Source organism: Ambystoma mexicanum, chromosome 2p (assembly GCF_040938575.1).
Source record: "Ambystoma mexicanum isolate Mex_15411 chromosome 2p, UKY_AmexF1_1, whole genome shotgun sequence".
Taxonomy (NCBI): Eukaryota; Metazoa; Chordata; class Amphibia; order Caudata; family Ambystomatidae; genus Ambystoma; species Ambystoma mexicanum.
The window spans coordinates 473,252,222-473,271,580 of record NC_090923.1 but is presented as its reverse complement, the minus strand read 5'-3'; the positions used below and the strand labels follow the sequence as shown (position 1 = coordinate 473,271,580).

Here is a 19,359-nt window from a genome sequence, read left to right as displayed (position 1 = left end):
GTGTGATGGAGTCCTTACTTATTACCAAAAGTGCCTCCAAAATCTGTCCAAAGCTTAAATAGATTTAATAAAAATGAGTTACAAAAAAAAAGCCCTCATGTAGGACCAGTCCATAATAACATGAGAAGAAAACATATTTAAGTTTCCTCCTGAAGTGCATGAGAAATAAAGTGCAGAGAATGCGAGAAAATGACAACGAAACCTACATTATTTACACCAAAACACATTTAAAGACCTCATTAGAAGATTTTTTGGTACAATGATTTTCAGCCAATTATAGATTTTCTATTTCTGGAGCTATTCATAATAACAAAACACCAAAAACAGGAAAATCAAACAAGACCCATTAAGAACAAGAGGATGACATTTATAAAATGTGTGACCCATGCAGACAATATATGCAAATCTGCAAAGAAGGAGAAAACATTTTACAAGTAGATCTGACACCCGATGAGGTCGCCAGACAAGTACAGTCTATGAAGGCTTCATCCATACAGGTGGACTCCTCCCCCTCCAAAACCATTAAGGACAACATTGACTCTCTCACTCCAGCCTTGGCTTATCTCTGCAATCTCTCTTTTGTCACGTCACTCCCTTGTGCACCCCCTGCTCAAGAAACTCTCTGCTGACCCATACATTCCGGCAAACTACTGCCCTATCTCTATCACTCCTTTCCTGGGCAAACTCCTGGAGAAGTTGGCAATCTCTCAGATGACCCTCCAGACTGAATCTGTTGGTTGCTTCCACAACCATCAGTCTGGCTTTGGTGCATCCAACACGGAAACTGCTCTTCTGAACACCTGTGAAGACCTGCTCTCAAATCTTGACACTAATTCTTATTCTCCTTGACCTCTCTTCTGCCTTTGGCAGGGTTAACCACAGCATCCTGATCGCATGCCTCCTTGACACCCTGGGAATCACGGGTCAGGCTCTTGCTTGGTTAACCTCCTTTCTTTCCAAACGCCCATCCCAGGTGGAATTTGGAGACTCTCTCTCTACTATCGCTCTTTCAACCTGTGGCGTTCCCCAGGGATCTAACCTATCCCCCTGGTTCTTCAACGTCTACATGGCTTCCTTGGCACATGTGATTGCTACTTTCACCTCTAACTTCCAGTGTTCTGCGGATGACACACAACTTTCTTTCAGGCTACCCTCAGCCGCCTCCTCTTCCTCTCTCTTATCTGACTGACTGGCCACTATTCAGTCATGGTGTGCTGCAAATTACCTCTGCCTCAACGCCAGTAAGACAGATTGTTTACATTGGGTCCGCTGCTTCAGCTTTCGCACTTTCACTCGGGCCTGCCTCCCTTGGCTCTCACCTCCTGCATGGAGAACAGAACCGCAAGACCTATCCTTGGCCTCAAGCCCAGGGACCGCATCTCTCAGGTGCTGAAATCTTTCCACTGGCTCCCGGTGGCTGCAAGGATCAAGTTCAAGACCCTCTGCATTGTTCACAAGGTGTTCTAGGGCCGGGGACCTACCCATCTGCAACGATGCCTACCTAAATACTGTCCTTCCCGAGCCTTTCGCTAATCTACCTCCAACTTTCTGCGAGTGAGCCGGTTCGCCAAGCAGAGATTTGGAGGGAGATCCTTATCTTCTGCAGAGGCCTCCCTCTAGAATAACCTCCCTGCCGCCCTCCGTCTTGAGTCTGATCTCCTTAAGTTCCGGAAACTTCTCAAGACCTTCCTCTTCTCCTCTTCATTCTCTCTTCCTCTAGCCTGCTAACCTATCTCTTTGCTCAACCCTCCCTCCCTCCCTCCTTTTCCATACAGCTTGCTGACTGGCCGCCTGGTGTACCTCAGAGTCTCACAGGTCCCTGGCACCCCCGCCAGTCCTCTCGCACTTGCCTCTTGGCCCTGCACTCACCTCATCATCACTGCACTTGGTCAATGACCCAAGCGAGTGGCATCTCTGCACTTACCGCAGCCTCAACCGACTGGGTGCCCTTGGACGACCCCCATGCCCCTAGGACTTGTCCCCCCTCCACCTTCCCATCCCCTGTAACAGTCTGTGCACTAGCGCGATCTGATTGCACCATGCCTGAAGATCGTCTGTCTGTTGCCCCCCCCTAGTCTATACTACCTGCATGGTGGCACCTTAATGCACTTGGAAAAACTGCAGAATAGTCGTCAGACCTATTTGCTGTCATCCCCACTGTTAATTACATCATATGTACGTACTCTGCCTGTGCAGACTAATATCGTTTTAGAATTTCAAGTGCTCTGAACAACTGTTTTTCCCTTGTTCCCTTCCTCCCTGAGCGCTTTGACACACTTGCCTTGTGTATAGGCGCTTTACAAATAAACGGGACCATACCATATCTTCATGCTTACCACATATCAATAGGAGTAGAATACTCTGTGGAACCCAACAGAACATCTGGTGGCCGATACCAAAGAGTTACCACTTCATTCGAGTATGTTTTCGTAGGCACAGATTTTGCTCGGGCCAACCCTGAAAAAAGAACACATTCAGCAGTTACTTTCACTTTAAAAAGCCTACAAAATCCCTTCATGTGGAAATCATTCAAGTACCAATTTCTATTTTGGAGTTACATCCCAGAGTAATGACTGTAATTGTTATTTGCCCACACCATAGTTCCGGGCCAAGGAGAATGCAGATCCGCAAAGATTACACCTGTTACCTAGCCCCCATCCAGACACTAACACTGGTACATGAAAAAACGTACTTGCCGTACACACTGGTATCTTTCACAGATTGACATGCTGTTGAACATTCCTCATTGCCAGCCTAGGAATCCCCATTACAATAACAAAGCAGCTTACATGTACTGTAAGGGTGTAGAAGTAGGAGACCGACACACAGGTTGCATGCTTTTGGCTACAGACTTTTATTAGTGAGCAAATAAAGGAGAAAACCCTATCTGGCCCTAGTTCTAAGAGGGGTTTCCCTGCCACAACGAATACTAAGGAAATTGTCAGTCTGAAGCAAAGACTCCACCGTCCTGTGTCAAAAGCCTAATTCTCATCCTTTACACTATTAAACTCAACTAAGTTTGGACAACAAACCAAAGTTCAGTTCTGGGTGAAGCAAACAAAATTATTGTTCCCTGAGGATGTAAATCAAAAGTCTCAAAAAGGTTCTTTGAGTGTATTTCAGCAAAACACACAAGACAAAGATCTTGTATCTTCACAGCTTTAGGTGGAAGACTCTCCCCCCCGACCTTTCTTTGTTTCTCAATATGCCAGGACAAGTCTATTTCTTCTCCTAGCCTTCATCAGATATTTCACAAAGCCTAGAGAACACTTCCTTCCACAATGTTTATCAAGACCAAGAGGTTTGTCTCCCTCTCCCTGGCCTTTTTCGCAAGCTCTTCAGGATGCCAAGAGAATGATCCTTCCTTCTCTTGGCTGATTCACCAACGTTCATTAGACCACAGGGTATGCCTCTCTTCCCCTAGCCTTTCTCAAAGTGCTCTTCGGGATCTCTAGTGTTCATCGTGTTCACAGTCTACCTGGTTCATTACCCTGCCAGGTCCTGTGACTACAATGAGGATCCCAGAGGCAATTCAACATTGGCTGATGGTCCCAGACCCTTCTCAGTTCCTCCTGTTCCTCAGGAGTTATACCCGGTTTACTATCATGACAGGCATTCCCCCTTGTCAGGTCCCAGACCATCCTTATTCGTTTATTTCTTCATCTCGGGTCCCAAAGCCCTTTCTGTATTGGTTTCCTTCTACCCTTCGGGTCGCAGACCCTTTTGGTATTTGTTTATTTTGCTCCTTTGCGTCCCAAACCCCTTTGGCAAAGGTTTGTCTGTCTTTTGGGGGTCCAACCAACCGTCCTGGGCTCCCTGCCCTCTTTTGGGTGCTTACCTGTGTCTCGCGGTTGCGTATGGGCTTCAGTTCCCCTCTCTGGCAGCTCCTGATCCTTTTCCTCCTCCGATCGTTCCAGGGACTGCAGTGGACCCCTGTTACTAGGCTGCACGGCCCAGGCGGTTCCTTCCCTCCAACCTTCTCCTTCGGCTGGCTGCTCCGCCTCCTGTCTCCCAATCCAGCCGTTCCACAACAGACCTTCGGGGGACGTAACTGCAGTCTGGTATCTTTCGGTTTTAACTGTAGTTTGGCCAATAGGAATCATAACAACTAGACAGTTCAGTAGAGGTGCTCTTCATGCTTCTGCACTTCTTCCTCGTCCCAGCACTGATCTTGAGGACTCCCAGTGAGTCAGTTGGTTTCTTTCTCATCTCAGTACATAAGGGATAGAAGTACCTTGAGGAGTCCACACTCTTCCTCGTCCCAGTACTTCCTACCTGGCTGGTATGGCAAAGGTACAGGAAAGGGGTTAGGTAGGCTATGGGGATACCATGTTCTCCCCAGGGCATCGCTAATCCGACAGAGGGCTTCGCTCTCCATGAGATCCATCTGCTGAGTACCACCCCCAGGAGGACTAAAGGGTAACAGACCCGCCTCCCTGGCCTCATGGGAAGGGGTTCTCCCCAGGGGAGAAGTGACGACATCCAGGGATTTGTTACAGTACATAAACAAAAGCTGGAGGGAGAGTCGTAGTGGACTCCAGTGTTCTGATGGAATGTGCTCTTGGTCTTCCAGACAACACGGTCAACTCTCTTACAGCACAAGACAATGCAAGGTGGCAACTATCTGCCTCTTGCGGTCTTTGAAATCCTTTTGCACAAATCATTAGGAACAAAAGCCATGAATAGCTGTGTGGAGTGACAGATTCTTGATATATCCACATAGAACTTGAAGGTTTGACAACTAGCAAGTGCAATGATCTTTCGGCCAACGTGGATGTGTTTGCAAAGAAGGTCCGCAAGGGAAAATGCTGATTTAGGTGAAAAATTGAAGGGACGTTAGGCATAAAACTACGATTAGTGAGCAGGCTCACTGTAAAATGTCATGTACAGTTTGTGGAATGTTAGGGCCTGAATTATTCCCATTGTTCTGGGTGAAGAGAGGCTGTAGTTCATGATCAAACTACTTGATGTCTGCCTTCTGCATGGGTTTAGGAGGATGTCCCATCAACTTGGAAAAAACTCGGTTTAGCTCGTACTAGAGCGGCCATTTATGACTTCTTTCACAATTAATTGGGACACAGGCTGTCTGGGTGTAGCAGAAAATGAGTACTAGATGAACTCTGGTTATGAGAAAGCTAATCCTAAAACTCCATCAAATGCAGTAGATCTGTTATGCTATGTTACTCTGCTTTTGTACTGCACCGAATCACCACTGTAGCAGATCCAAAGCTCCTGATCATGGTCCATAGCGTAGTTTGCTCCTGGGTGGGGAATTCAAGACCTTAATCCATTTGAATGCACACTGGCGATAGTAAGAAAGCAGGAGGGGATAGAGGGAAGAGATGAATGTTAAGTAGGGCAATTAGATCAAGGGAAATGCTTTTGTGTGAGGATAGATCCACCTTATATGCATTGTATTGTGGAGAAAGTTGAATAGATATGGGTTGAGATAGCATAAGAATTTGAATTCCAAGGAGGCTTTGGGGAACTATGAAATTAAAGGTTGAGTAGGAGGTGTGGCGAGTGTGTGAGGGGCACAAAAGCATGCTCAGGCAATCCGGAGTGAAGTGCAGGCTTAATATATCTACAAAATTGTGTTACATTATCGATATTTCCCAAATTGTATTTTTGGGACTGCTAAATCAGTTTCCAAAAGAGGCCTAGTCCCAAAGGGGACAGGTCATTAAAGAGAATGTTGTTTGTAGGAAGGAGGATAGAGCAAGGAAAGGCATGGATAACAATTGAACTTGGAACAAAGACCTGTGATGAGTGTAATATTAAATTACATGTGTTTGCCTGTCTTTCAAGGATGGGATAATATTTGCTAATGTGAAGAAGGATCAGTTATTAATATAGACTGGGACCATATGCAGGTTTTCGATAAGTAAATTATAAGCCCATGCCAAAGCTAACGGAATAAGGAGACCTAAAGAGTCAGCTCTTACGGTGTCGCAGTTACACCAATGATTCAGATTTAAATAGGTCTCAGTATAAACCTTACCTACAGTTATTCTGCAAAGACAGAAGATATGTTTTTGTACAAAACATTAAAGATAATTAAACCAAACAAAGAGAACCAATCACACTATCAAGGAGGAAAGGAATAATATAACGAAACAGACAAGCATCCCCAATAATTCTGTCCACTATCTTCAGCAAGCTAGCTTCACCATTGCATAGTGTTATAGGAAGAAGCAGAGCCACTTATTCCACCCTTCTTTGTCCCCTCCTGGCAATATTACATATCCAAGAAGCCCAACAATGCTATCCTAGCATACCAGTTTCCGCCCCAACCCCCTTACGATATTGAATAGCATATCAGATACCCCGGGCCAGCATTGCTACACCTCCAAGTATCCCAAACCACACTATCCCTCATTCATCCAACTGCACCCGCCACCCCACCTCCCCACCCGGTTGAATAATCATCAAGTCTAGCACTTTTAATCTGGTTGGGCATTTAAATTCTTGGTTGTGGATCGTTGACCAGAAAATAGTGCTTACAGAAAGCGGATGGAGTGGCCCACATATCCGCATTACTATGGACTTTCTAAGAAGCGTGCCTCTGAAAGGAGAATGCGGTAGCCTTGGCCCTAACCATGTGAGAATCGATGCCCGCGGGGACCGTCTTACCCATGGTCACAAAAGCTTCCGAAATGGCCTGAACCATCCAATGGGCTATGGAAGCCTGGAAGCAATGCCCCCGAAGGTGACAAACCGCACTTCCAACTTCTGGACAGATCTTGGCCGGGAGAGATAGAACTTGAGCACTCTCTGCAGATCCAGGGAGTGCAATGCTCTCTCTGCCTCAGACTGTGGTTTAGGGAAGAACACAGGTAAGCATATTTCCTGGTCTAAGTGGAATGGTGAGACCACCTTGGGCAAGAAGTTTGGATGAGTGCGCAAGATTACCTTGTCATTGTGGAAGGCCATGAAGGGTTCACACAACAACAGCACCTGCAGCTTGCTGACTCTGCATGCAGGAGGTGAGAGCCACCAGCAGAAACCCTTTCAGTGTAACCAACCTCATGACGACCGAAGCCAAAGGCTGAAACTGCTTACGCTACAGCGCGGCGAAAACCACATTCAGTTCCCAGAAGGGATGAGGCCTATGCACAGGTGGGAACAGTCTGGACAAGTCCTTGAGTTGGGCCTTAATCACTGAGTTGGCTGCTAAGAAAGTCTGATCCAGTGAGTTTTTTTGCGCCCCGAAAGCCGGAAGGTAAGTGCAGCAGGTATCCACCTGGACCCCTCAGGGTGCTAGGTGCACAGAAAAAGACAACACGTCAACCAGGAAGTAGGAGATGGGGTCAATGCCCTCCCCTCGTGCCCAATGGCAGAGCCTGGTTCACTTACTCCTGTACTACGAGCATGGGGACGTCCTCCTTGCCTCCTGGATAATATCCCAATTACTTTCCGGGAACAGCGAGGGATGAAGTTTCAGCTGGTCAAGAGCCAAGCCGAGAGGGCCAGTTTGGCTGGGTCTGGGTGTTCCACCGCCCTGTGCTGCTTATTGTGGAAGCCCCTGCTGGGGATCGGAAGATGGACTAGCCCCTACACCGGAGGTGGAGGAGGTCCAAGAACCACGCCCTCGATGTCCGTGGGGGGCAATCAGGAAAAGGCTGCAACCCACCGTGACCTGGCGTGACGTGGCAAGAATACAGCTCCCTGCAATGGTGATCTTAGTGCCTGCCAGGTGAAATGGTACGAGGAACGTGTCCTGAAGAATGGCCCAATGCCACCGAGGGCTGGGGTGTGGAAACCGGAATCAGAGGCTGCAGAGGAGGCTTGTACGGAGCTGCCTAAACTGTGGGAGGCAGGGGAGCTGGAATCGAAGGAGCCGGCGTGGGCAACGGGGACTGCACCAGAGCCTGCTGCGCTGGAGCCAAAGGAGGAATGACTATGGGCACGGGCGGCAGGGCCAGAGGGAGCATGTCCCTGATAACATCCTTGAGGATGGCTTCCATCTGAGGAGATCTCATGAGTGTTAAGGACTTTTCAAAGAACCTGTCATCACAGGCCAGTGGGGTGGCAGTTGATATTGACGGGATCGCAGGCAGAGGCAGGGGCCGATGCATATTCTGTTTAGCTGGTTGCAGAGAAAACCTGCCCTGTGCTGTTGAAGGATAAGCTGCAGGCCACGTACCTTGTTGACACCAGTTCCTCCAGTGAGTGCCGAGGAGCACGTCCCGCCCTGATTCCGTAAGTAGAACATGGTGGTGGTGTTTCCTGAAGATTCTCGCCATCTTCCCCTTCAGCAATGGCAGGAATGACTTGAGGGCCCAGTAGACTGCCTGGAGTTCCAGGACGTTGGTGCAAAGGTTAATTTCCTCCGGTAACCAGAAGCCTCTGTCGTGCAACAGCCCGGTGTGGGCCCCCTCACACCTCCAAGGAGGCATCTGTGGTAACAGTCTCCTGGTAAGGTGGGATCTGGTAAGGGGTTCCTAGCGTGAGATGTGGGCTCTCCCACCATTGCAGAGTCGGCCGGAATTCCTAGTTGAGGACGATCCTGTCTGTTCAAGTGCCCGAGACCTGCAGCCATTGTGCGTCCAGAAACTCCTGGAGAGGCCTCATCTGCAGTCTACAAAGCGGGAAATTGTGAATGCAGGAAGACATCATACCCAACAGCGACTTGAAGGCTCGCACGGTTGCAGATTCCGCAGATGCCAGGCGCGGCACCTTCCCCAGGAAGGACGTCACCCTCTCCTCTGAGGGAGTCACCAGGCAAGCAACTGTGTTGAGGCAGGTTCCCAGGAACAAAGCGTTCTGCCTTGGCTCGATGCAGGATTTTGGATAAATGATGGAGAATCCGAGCTCCATCAGCAGACTAATGTTCTCCGCCATGTGCCGGTTTGCCGGTGTATGAAAGCGGGAGCGTATAAACCAATCATCCAGAAAATGGTAGACTTGGATGCCCCTGAGACGAAGATGCACCGCCACCAGAGCCAAGCACTTTGTGAACACCCTTGGGACCTATTTCAGGCCGAAAGGAAGCACCTGGAAATGATAATGCCATCCCTTGACCAAGAACCTCAGGAACTTCCAATGTTTCCGGTGGATGGGAACCTGAAAATAAGCGTCTTTCAGATCCAGCGTGGCCAGGAAGTCGCCTTCCTCCAGTTATCCGAGAACATGCTGCAACGTGACCATCCGAAATTCTGTGACTTCAAATACTTGTTGAGACGTGTAGTATCACGTATGACACTGACGCAATGGGCCTCATTACGAGTCAGTCGGTCCGGAAATAAGGGTGGCGGTAAACCGGCCGGCACCGTTGTTTCCGGACCGGCTGATCTCGAGTTCTGCAGGTGGGAGGTGTCATTCCCGCCAGGTCTGACCTGGCCGGTTTAACACCACCCGTCTGCAGGCGGACGTGGAAACACCGGCACCATCATTAGATGGTGCCGGTGTTTCCACTTCCCCATGGAGTCCCATGGGACTCCATGGGAATGGGGATTTACCGAATTCCGCCTCCGGAATTACCGGGTCAACGGGGTTGTAATGCCCCGGTGATTCCGGGAATCACGGAGGCGGAATGGTAATACGAGTCCGGCGATAACCTGCTGGAATTTCAGGCACGGTTACCGCCGGACTCGTAATGAGGCCTAATGTAAAACCTTTATTAAAATGGTTGGGGTTGGAGAAACTCCTATTCTGCCCTTTAACTAAGATGGGAGTAGTCTCGTCCATCAAATCAAAATGGTCTATGCTAACAAAACCTAATGCCTGCCCTATATCTTGTACAAAAAGTGTAAATAGGAGAAATGTATGCAAAAGGAAAAATCAGAGTTCAAATGATAATGTGGCTGAACAAGCTCTTCTTCCTACGTTAGGCCTCACAGAGTGTGTTTCTAGAGTCTTGTCAGGGACTCTTATTTATAATGCATAGTGACATCATCAAAGTATGTGACTGGGGCAGGCTTAACTAAACACGCCTCTAACAAAAGGGATTGGACAAGGGTGATAGTCTCTGCCCCGCACTCAGCTGGTTGGATTTCAGGAAAGTTATGTCAAATTTATGATGTGAATTTACAATGTCCAAAAACCTCCCACAGTTACTTTAACTAAATTCCGATTTTGCCACAAACATACATTTATACAAATGTAATCTCTTAGCAAATTATATACACGTTTCATATTTTGTGCATCACATAGCAGTCCAATCCTCCAGTCCATGAGACTTGTTTCGCCCTTCTACCAGTTTTTCACGCTTTTCAATGGGATTTATATTACTCAAAATTCTTTATACATGGGTGTGGATTATCATATGGGATGTATGTACAAAAATTTGCATTTGCAACATGAATGCTTTTCTTGTAATCCGCCATAATTTGCCATTTCTGCTCCCAAGGAGTCAGTGAATTCTACCAGGTCTTAAAAGAAAGCCCTAAAAAATCACTTTTAAACTGTGAAAATTCTACATTTTTACAAAGTCTTGCTGCAGAGATAAAAGTCTTTAAAGTTTATTTATGAAATAGTCTTTGGAAACAAATGTCAGTCCTTTGTCACTGGATCCTTTTCTATTTCCTTCCTTCAACTGCTACCCACTGTCATTTCCTTCAAAGCAAGATGGAGGTTTCTCAGCTTGATTGAAGGTTTTATTGCCCCTTCACACTTCAAACTTCCTTGCCCTGGGAATCCCATTGTCCGTGGGTTAGCCTAGACTAGATACTTTCCAATCTAGTAATTATCATTTAGGGTTTAGTTATCGCTAGGAGATAATGGCGTGGCTCCCTTCCTTAGGGGGAAGTTTTAGGGCTGCCAACTGGAATAACTTGTTTTTGGGAGCTTGCAAATTCACTCCATGTGTTTTAAAATCTTTATTTTCTAATTTTGGGTCCTGCATTAAAACAAACCTATGGAATAAAATAGCCCCTGTGTGCATTATCACCAACAACACAACCCCTTCACATTGCTAAATAAGGCAAGCTTTCATTCAAGAATTTCCTTTTGAAACAGGCCATTTCTTTTCCTTTAGTTTGCAAAGGCCCATTTTTGCATGTGTGGTGAAAAGCTAGCATGTCTTTCTTTAAGTTCGGTTTGGCAGCTCCATCAGATTCCCACCCTGCCTTTGCAGCCATAGTCATTTTCTTGAAAGCAGGAGTTTTGTCTGAAGCACAGATATATTGAAACTGACCAGGCTCAGAGAGTTAGAGTCTCTTTGAACTGCTGAGCTTTGGATACTTTTGGAAAGAAATAGACGTGTGTTCCTGTACGAGTAAAAGTGAAGTTCCTTGTTGATTTCTCTCAGAGTTGGTTTGACAGGGCCTGTCATTCAGAAATCAAGCCTGGTTTTGCTGAGGCACAATTAATTATCCTGGGCATGGCAGGGCCTTTTTAATCACAGTAGTATAAGACAGAACAGATAGAATTCGTGTCAAAACAGCATTTTTAAAGGGTGAAAATGTTTAATTTTGGGTTTTCAATAAAGCAGTGCTGCCTTGTCACTTTATTCCATGTATATGTTTCAGAACACACTGGCACGCTCCTTCAGTGTGCCCCCTTGTTCCATCCTGCCTGATGTGTGCTTGGCAGGACGGTGCAGCCCTTTTTGTTTGTTGCAAAATGCAGTTTTGAGGCCATAGCACTCACAGAAGCCAACACAGACATATTGCTGTTTCTTGCGCAAATGCAGCTTGGTGATGTGGGGAAATGCTGTTGAGCGGGTCAATATATCCCACAGTCTCAAGGTTATATGTTGTCAATGTGGGAAGACAGGGCATTTTGCCCATTGCTTTGAGAACTTCTCTCTGAGGATGGTTAGCAAACATAGTATTGAGCAGGGAGAGGAGGAGGATTCTGAAAAAAGTATGTGGGGCAGTGTGCTGGTCAGTGAGCAAAGTGGGGTCACGACTAAAGAAAAGTGGTCTGGGAGTGACGATGCAAGTGCAAACAGGTTCAGACTATAGTATTATTGACAGTAGGGTCCGGTTTGAGAAGTTCAAGGGGGGCAAAATGTACTCTCCCTAGCATAAAAGCAAATGCGTATGGCGGGGTACATATATTAATATTGGTAGTGTTCAAGGCCAAGTTGGAATGCAAAGGAAAATCTATGCTGGCAGATGTTTATGTCTCCAAGAAGGCTGGTAGCCTGTTGGGGTGCAATGAACAGAATGAGATGGGGAGTGTGGTAGATCCAAAGGTTCCAGGGCATATTAGTGTGAGGGATGAGCAAATTGGGGTATGAACAGAAGAGTGTTTCAAAGCAGTATTTAGAGGAGGTGTGGGGTGCTTGAAGGGGTATCGCCATCGCATTTATTTAAAAGATGGCACCACATCCGTTATAGCGAAAGTAAGGACAGTGCCTATTTGCATGAGGGAGAAGGTGTCTAGTGAGATCAAAAAACTTGGAGTGATTGAGGCTCTGGAAGCATCAGAGTGGGTTTCGCCTGTAGTGGAGGTGCGTAAATCAAATGGCCAGGTGTGCTTGTGTGTAGACCTGAGGGGTCTGAATCATGAAGTGGTGGTTGACAACTTTCCCCTTCCGAACATGAGGAAAATGGTAAGCATGGCTGCTGGAGCAAAAGTATTCAGCACTTTGTACCTTGCCTTGGCGTATCATCAGGTAAGGGTCCATCTTGAGTCCAAGGAGCTTACCATGTTGGTAACCCATGAAGATACCTTTTGATTTAAAAGGAAGCTTTTCGGGTTAGTGTCGGTGGCTGTGTTTTTTCAGAGGGTGATGCACAACGTGTTGGGGAATGTCAAAGGTGTTACATATTTCCAAGATAACATTTTGGTTACGGGAAAGGATATTGTTGAACATGATTTGGGGTTGAGCAGAGTGCTGGAGATATTGATGGAAGTGGGTGTGGTGTACCTTGCTGCAAGAAAAGTGCAATTTCAGAATAACATACATTGACTACCTAGGTCACACAGCGAGTGTTATGGGTTTGGAGCCTAGGGGAGAGTAGGTAAAGGCCATTGTGTAGTTGGAACCTCCCAAGAACAAACTGGAAGTTATTTCCTTCTTGGGGCTAGTTGAGTACTACTCAAAATATGTGAGGCACTTTGCAGATAGGTGAAAGAGTATTCAAGATCTTTGCAAAAAGGGAGCTACATTTGCATGGTGTGGAGAGTGTCAGAGAATGTCAAGGATATCAGGAGTGGCATTGTCAGAGCACCCACTCTTGCCAACTTTGATACCAGTTGTGACACATATGACGGATGCCAGTGACACAGGTTTAGGTGCTGTCCTCATGCAGACGCAAGCTGAAGTGGGAAAGGGTGGAGCGTTCACATCATGAGTTCTTAAAGTAGCTGAACCATGGTATTCTGTTATTGAGAGAGAATCTCTCAGTGCAGTGTAGGCAGTGAAGAAGTTCAAGGTGTTTCTATGGGGGAGGGTATTCACGGTACATACCGAAGACAAGTTGTTGTTTAGTGTTTTCACGAGTAAAGGGTTGGATGGTGTGTCACGCAGGATAGTGAAGTAGGTTACTACAATACAAGGTTATGATTTTGTTGTGGAACAGGTCCTGGGAAGGGAGAACACACTTGCAGATTTTCTTGAATGGGAAAACATACCATCATACAACTGATATGTCTTTTTTTGTTGTCGCTGCAACCAGTTCTGAAGGGATGTACGATGCGTGCATGATACGCAGCCAGGTCCTTTCCTCCAGTCCTTGCACGGCCCCTGCTGCAAGAACACACTCTTCAGCAGGGCTGTCTTGCAGCATTGGGCAGTCACCTAATAATATAGGGGACCAGAGCCACAATGAGACATCAAATCATCATCCCCCAGCTTCAGCGCCCCATGCGAAGGCATGCACACTGCTACTTGCGACCGAATTCTCTCCTCTCTCTTCCATGGACGTCTGAAAAATGATTGCCTCCATTAAATCTATCTCCTACCCAGATGTTATCATATCGGTCTCCATCATGAAACAACTGATGGGCCAGGCGATCAACACATTCCTCAGCATCATTAATGGCTCACTCACTGTCCGTTAATTCCTGGACACCCTCAAGACTGGTCTCGTAAAACCACTTTTGAAGAAAACGACCCTAGACTCAGAATACCTGGCCAACTACCGGCCCATTACAAAAGTCCCATTTAATTAATGAACTCATTTGCATATGGTTAACAAACTAACCTTTGCAAAAAAGAAAACAATCATAAAATCATTTAATGTGATTCAAAAAAGTCCCATTTAAGGGTAAAATCTTGGAAGAATGTGCTACATATCTACACGCCATGATCTAACAACTCCACCACTCAAACCACTATCAGTCAGGGTTCCACCCTAAGTGTAGCATGGATAAGAGCGACTCATGCCCCCTCATGCTCCTTGACCTCTTAGCTGCATTTGACTCCGTCGACCACTGCATCCTTCTCTCCCGCCTCCCTGACAGGAATTATCCTGAATTAGTTTACCACCTACCTGTTGCGTAGAAAACTGGCCGTCCGGATGAATAAGTTGCATTCTGACCCACACCAAGTGGAGTCTCCTTAGGATCTATCCTCTTATCTTTTTTAACTTTTACATGGAGCCTCTGGGCACACTCCTCAAAGATCCTTGTTCGTGAGAGCAAAAAGACTACAGGACGTCAATCTGCTCTGCGATTACCTCAGCATCATCCAATCCCGTCTATCATTTCCCCCACTAAACATTAAGTCATCCAACAATGGCTCAATGATATGCGCCTAGAAGGATTTGATCTGCAACACTCGAATTTAGAACAATCCTTAGGCTTCACCATCTATAGCAGCCTGTCCTTCCAGAAAGACAAGCCAAGAAGACCCAAATGGCCTGGCTCCAAATATCCACCCTTTTCAAAATAAAACCTGTCATACTGCTGCAGGACGTCTGTACCGTAGTACAGGCCCTTGCTGTCTCCCAACTCAACGGGGGAAACACCCTCCTGAGGGAGCTCCCAGCTACTCACTCGGCTCCCCTACCCTAAAAGCACTTGTCAGGGTTGCTACAGATAGGTTATGCTAATTAATGTGAAGTTTTGAGTTTTGTCAATCTTTTTTAAGTGTTTTATTATTTTTTGAGAGTTATGCTTTAATTTAGTATGAAGAGCACCGACAGGTGTCCAAGCCAAGATGGAGGGCCAGGTTAGGGGTCTGATTGGTTGAGAACTTCTTTTGTTCTGGAGGTAAGAGTTCTCAACTGCCTTTCATTGTTAGACTTTAGCTGAGCTGGACAGGAATTTTGGTGTCTCAGAAATTGGGCCCATTTCTTTGGTTACACAGTCAGGAGAAAGAGTCAGGAGGAAGATTGCTGCAAAGAACAGTTTTGCTGAAAGGACAGTGAGCTGAGGACCTACCATCAGCGGTTTCCTGACGTAAGTGACACATTTTTACTTTTTCTGATTTACTATTTGATTTATCTGTGCTGGTGCAGTTAGCTTTCAGTACTTGACCGATAATTCCTTTTTTTCTAAATGAGAAAAGAACAGTAAGAAAGTGTTTAATCTTTCGTTAGCTGGCAGTTCGAGAGTTTTGTGTTTAAGACCTGCTCGTGCAGCTCAGTACCTCCGGTTCATGCTGCACGGACATTTTCAGTTATCACGGAGTAAGACTCAGCAATTTAATGGTTTGCTTTTGCCTCCTGCATTCGCAAAGTAGGAAGCAGTTCTGATCAACTTCTGCATCAGCTGTTTTCTCCTTTTGATGTGCGCAGAGCTTCTGAAGCAACGGCCACACAGAATTTAATCCTTAGGTTGTCATTTCCAGCCGCATTGTTTTTTCCGTTTTTTTCCCTTTCCCATGTTACGAGAGAAAGGGAAGCAACAGCTGTTGTGGCATTTTGCGAAGTATGAACGTTTTATAAACTTTAAAATTAAAACCTGAGTTCTCTTGGCATACATTATCCTTACATTTGAACAGAACTCTGTTGAAAGGAGCAAAATATTCACTCCATTAGTGTTGATGGTTTAAATGGAGAATCAGTTTTACAAGTCAGACAGTTTAGTTACTAGATATAGTAAAAGTGTTAATTGGTTGGCGCAGCAACTTTTTTGCCTAACCGTGGAGACAGGAGCGCGGGAACAAAAAGGATTTTGAGACAGTTTCAGCATGTGACTCCAGCATCGTTTGGAACCTTCACTGTTGGCATTTGTCATGAGAAACAGCACCAATCTGAAAGGCTAAACAGGCAAACAGTATGAACCTTCTTGGTGAAAAAGACTGCAATGAGTTAAACATGGTGGAGGTTTGAGCCTAACAGTAGAATCCTGGTCACTTGGGCTCAAGTCTCTTCTTAGTGAGCAACTACACTGTAGGAGTATCACCATCACCAAGGGGCTTTACATCCTCCAAGCAAGTACGGAGGATCAACAGGTACTAGCAGTTGTGGCAATACAATTCATTTGGGGAATGTGATATTGTAGATGTATAGATGTTTATGTTAACCTATGTTTCCCTCCTCTGCTGCAGATCATCCTTAGTGTCCAGAGTTCCGGAAGGAGTGTCTGTTCTTTATTACTTTCTCTAATTCCCCCTTTCCCCCAGGGGTGAGGAATGCTTAGCTGTTGTAAGATTAGTTGAGTGTTCCACGTCTTTGAGGGTCTGGTGGGGCTCAGCAGCTTCCGCAGATCAACAATCAAGGCTCAGCATGACAGCAGTCCACCACCCCTCAGTATTCCCTGTTACAGTTGTGCGGAAATTTGACTCTGTCCTATGCAAACTACATTGGTTTCCTCTCCAGGCCAGGATACTGTTCCAAGAAATCATCTACAAAGCAGTCTCAAGTAGCACACAAGTATAACTGTTGGGTAGCTCCACATATCTGGTGGCACATGCCCATTAACACAGCAAATCCACCAAATGGCTCGAATCACAACTCTTTCATAAAGACAGGATCTGCAAACACCTTTTTTTTGTCACGCACCCACCCTCTGGAACGCAATCCCGGTATCGGCTTGGAATACCCCACAATTCTCCAATTTTGCATATCTCTCAAAACGTGGCTTTTTCAACAATGGCCTTATCCCACTTGATACATAGACTGCAACTAACCGTACTGCGCTAATATTAAAAGACACCAGTCCAAACGCTGGCTACCCACACCCTGTACAGAGCTCCACTGCTCTCGAGCCAGGTCTGCACTTTAAATAATAAAATAAAAAATATTTAATTATGACTGAAGTTCCCAGAAGGACAACTGTGTCTGAGTCATGATCAGCGTTACTACTTCCATCTTTGTCCATCACCCCACCCCTATGTTTCTTCCACGGCTTTGACGTGGCATATTTGCGGTTGTAGCATAATACAAAATCCTGATCAAATATAAATAAAACTAAATAAATGCCTTAAATGCTGCCCTCGACCAGAATACAGGACATAGAGCTTCAGCAGTCAAATTACAGGAAGCCAAACTAGTAGAAATGATTATGAGAAAGATGAACGTGAAACAATATGTAATAAAAGCCGAAAACAGAACGGAGGTATATTGGAGGGCTACGTGGTGTGAATGATATTATAAATCCAGCCATAATGTATTCCTTTTATGCTTTGTATGGAGGTTTGGATAGCCCAAAAAATAAAGCGGTTTCTTTCAATTTTGATCAATACTAAAGCATTAACTGCAGAGGTTTCAATTAAAAAAACATTTTCTTTGAAAAAAGGCCTGAAAAAGTTAAAATAACTCTGGATTGTAACTGGATATAGTGCTTCAATGGGTGGAATGGCTAGATTAGTAACTACTCAAGAGAAAAGCTCATCCTAAATTGAGCTTTTTCCAATCAAACACTTGTGTACGAATGCAATACAATAAAATATCAATCTACCTACCCTCCCTCATTTTAAATTTTAAATCCTTCAATGCCATTCCTCTCTCCCACTCGATTTCCCATCTTTGCCCTTGTTGGAGATCAATTAGACTGAAAAGCAGTTATCTAAAGGTGATGGAATTCATGATTTAGTATAGGAAATGAAAAAGCTAAAAAGTGGAAGACTTCATCAATAATGATAAGTGGAAGATTACATGTTTGTGCACTAACAATTAACTTTAAAGGTAAAGTAGGAATGGAAATAAAGAACAAGTTACTTTCTTACCTGGTAACGTTCTTTCGATGGGATGGTCCGACGACGTATTCCATATCTATGACAGACTCCCAAAGCAGTACCAAAACAAGGAGGAGGGAAAGAATTTAGAAGCAAAATTTTAGAATAGCCAATCAAATAGCCGAGCAAAGGACCGCCTTGCCAAAGGCCAGATCCTGCCCTCTGATGGAATCGAGGGAATAATGCCGTACAAATGTATGTACTGAAGCCCAGGTGGCTGCATCACAGATGTTGCGAATAGGAACACCCCTCTGCAGGGCAGTAGATGCAGCCACACCCCTGGTAGAATGGGCCCGCAAGCCAGCCGGTGGGTCCTTACCCGCCAAGCGGTAACACTCCGAGATGGCCAAAATAATCCAGCGGGACAAAGTCTGTTTCGTCACAGCTTGCCCCAAACGCTTTCCATCGTAACCAATAAAGAGTTGATCGTCCACTCTGACCCGGGACATGCGTGAAACATAAAAGCTTAAAGCTCTCCTAGGATCAAGCCTATGGAGCCTCTCCTCTTCCTTACCAGGATGCGGAGGAGGATAGAATGCCGGAAGAACAACCTTCTGGGCCAAATGAAATTCCGTCACTACCTTCGGAAGAAAAGAAGGACGAACTCCAAGGACAACCCTGTCTTTGTGAAATACAGTGAAGGGTGGCTTAACTGAAAGTGCCTGTAACTCACTCACTCTGCGAGCGGAAGTAACCGCAACTAAAAATACAGTTTTCAGAGTTAACAGCCTCAAAGGGCAAGAATGTAAAGGCTCAAACAGAGCACCCATAAGAAACTTAAGAACAAGGTTCAAATCCCAACCGGGCACCAGGAAAGGTGACGGAGGGAACACATTAGTGAGCCCTTTCAGAAACTGTGAAATTAAAGGGATTTTAAAGTAAGAACACTCTTCAGACGAGCGCTTAAAGATGGACAGCGCTGCCAGGTAACCTTTAATGGTACCCACTTGCAAGCCCCTGTGGGCCAGAGAAAGCAAAAAGGACAGAACCCTGGGGATGTCACATGCAAAAGGATCCACATTCCGAACTCTGCACCAGTCGCAGAACTTACGCCAACGGCAATGGTACAGAGACTTCGTTGCTGGCCTACGGGCCGAAAGCAACACCTCCATCACGTCTTCAGGGAGGTCCCAATCCATATACCTCAACCTTTCAGAAGCCAAGCATGAAGGTTGAGGGATCCGACCTCTGGATGGAGAACCTGACCCCCCTCCCGTGAGAGCAGATCGTCTCGGTAGGGAAGACGACGTGGAGGGCAGATGGACAAGTCGAGAAGGTCCGGGTACCACGTCCTCCGAGCCCACGCCGGAGCAATGAGGATCATCCGGGAACCGAACTTC

The 19,359-nt window shown here is 46.0% G+C and overlaps 1 protein-coding gene across 7 annotated transcripts in view; it reads right to left on the bottom strand.

The window, feature by feature from the left end:
- Window positions 1-19,359, bottom strand: part of LOC138566485 (cyclin-dependent kinase 17-like) — a 1,557,968-nt gene that overhangs the window by 576,215 nt on the left and 962,394 nt on the right. For all 7 annotated transcript variants that reach the window (XM_069643847.1, XM_069643850.1, XM_069643846.1 and 4 more), the window contains one exon: window positions 2,337-2,457. In XM_069643847.1, coding sequence (XP_069499948.1) covers window positions 2,337-2,457 — 121 coding nt within the window. The remainder of the gene's footprint in view (window positions 1-2,336; window positions 2,458-19,359) is intronic.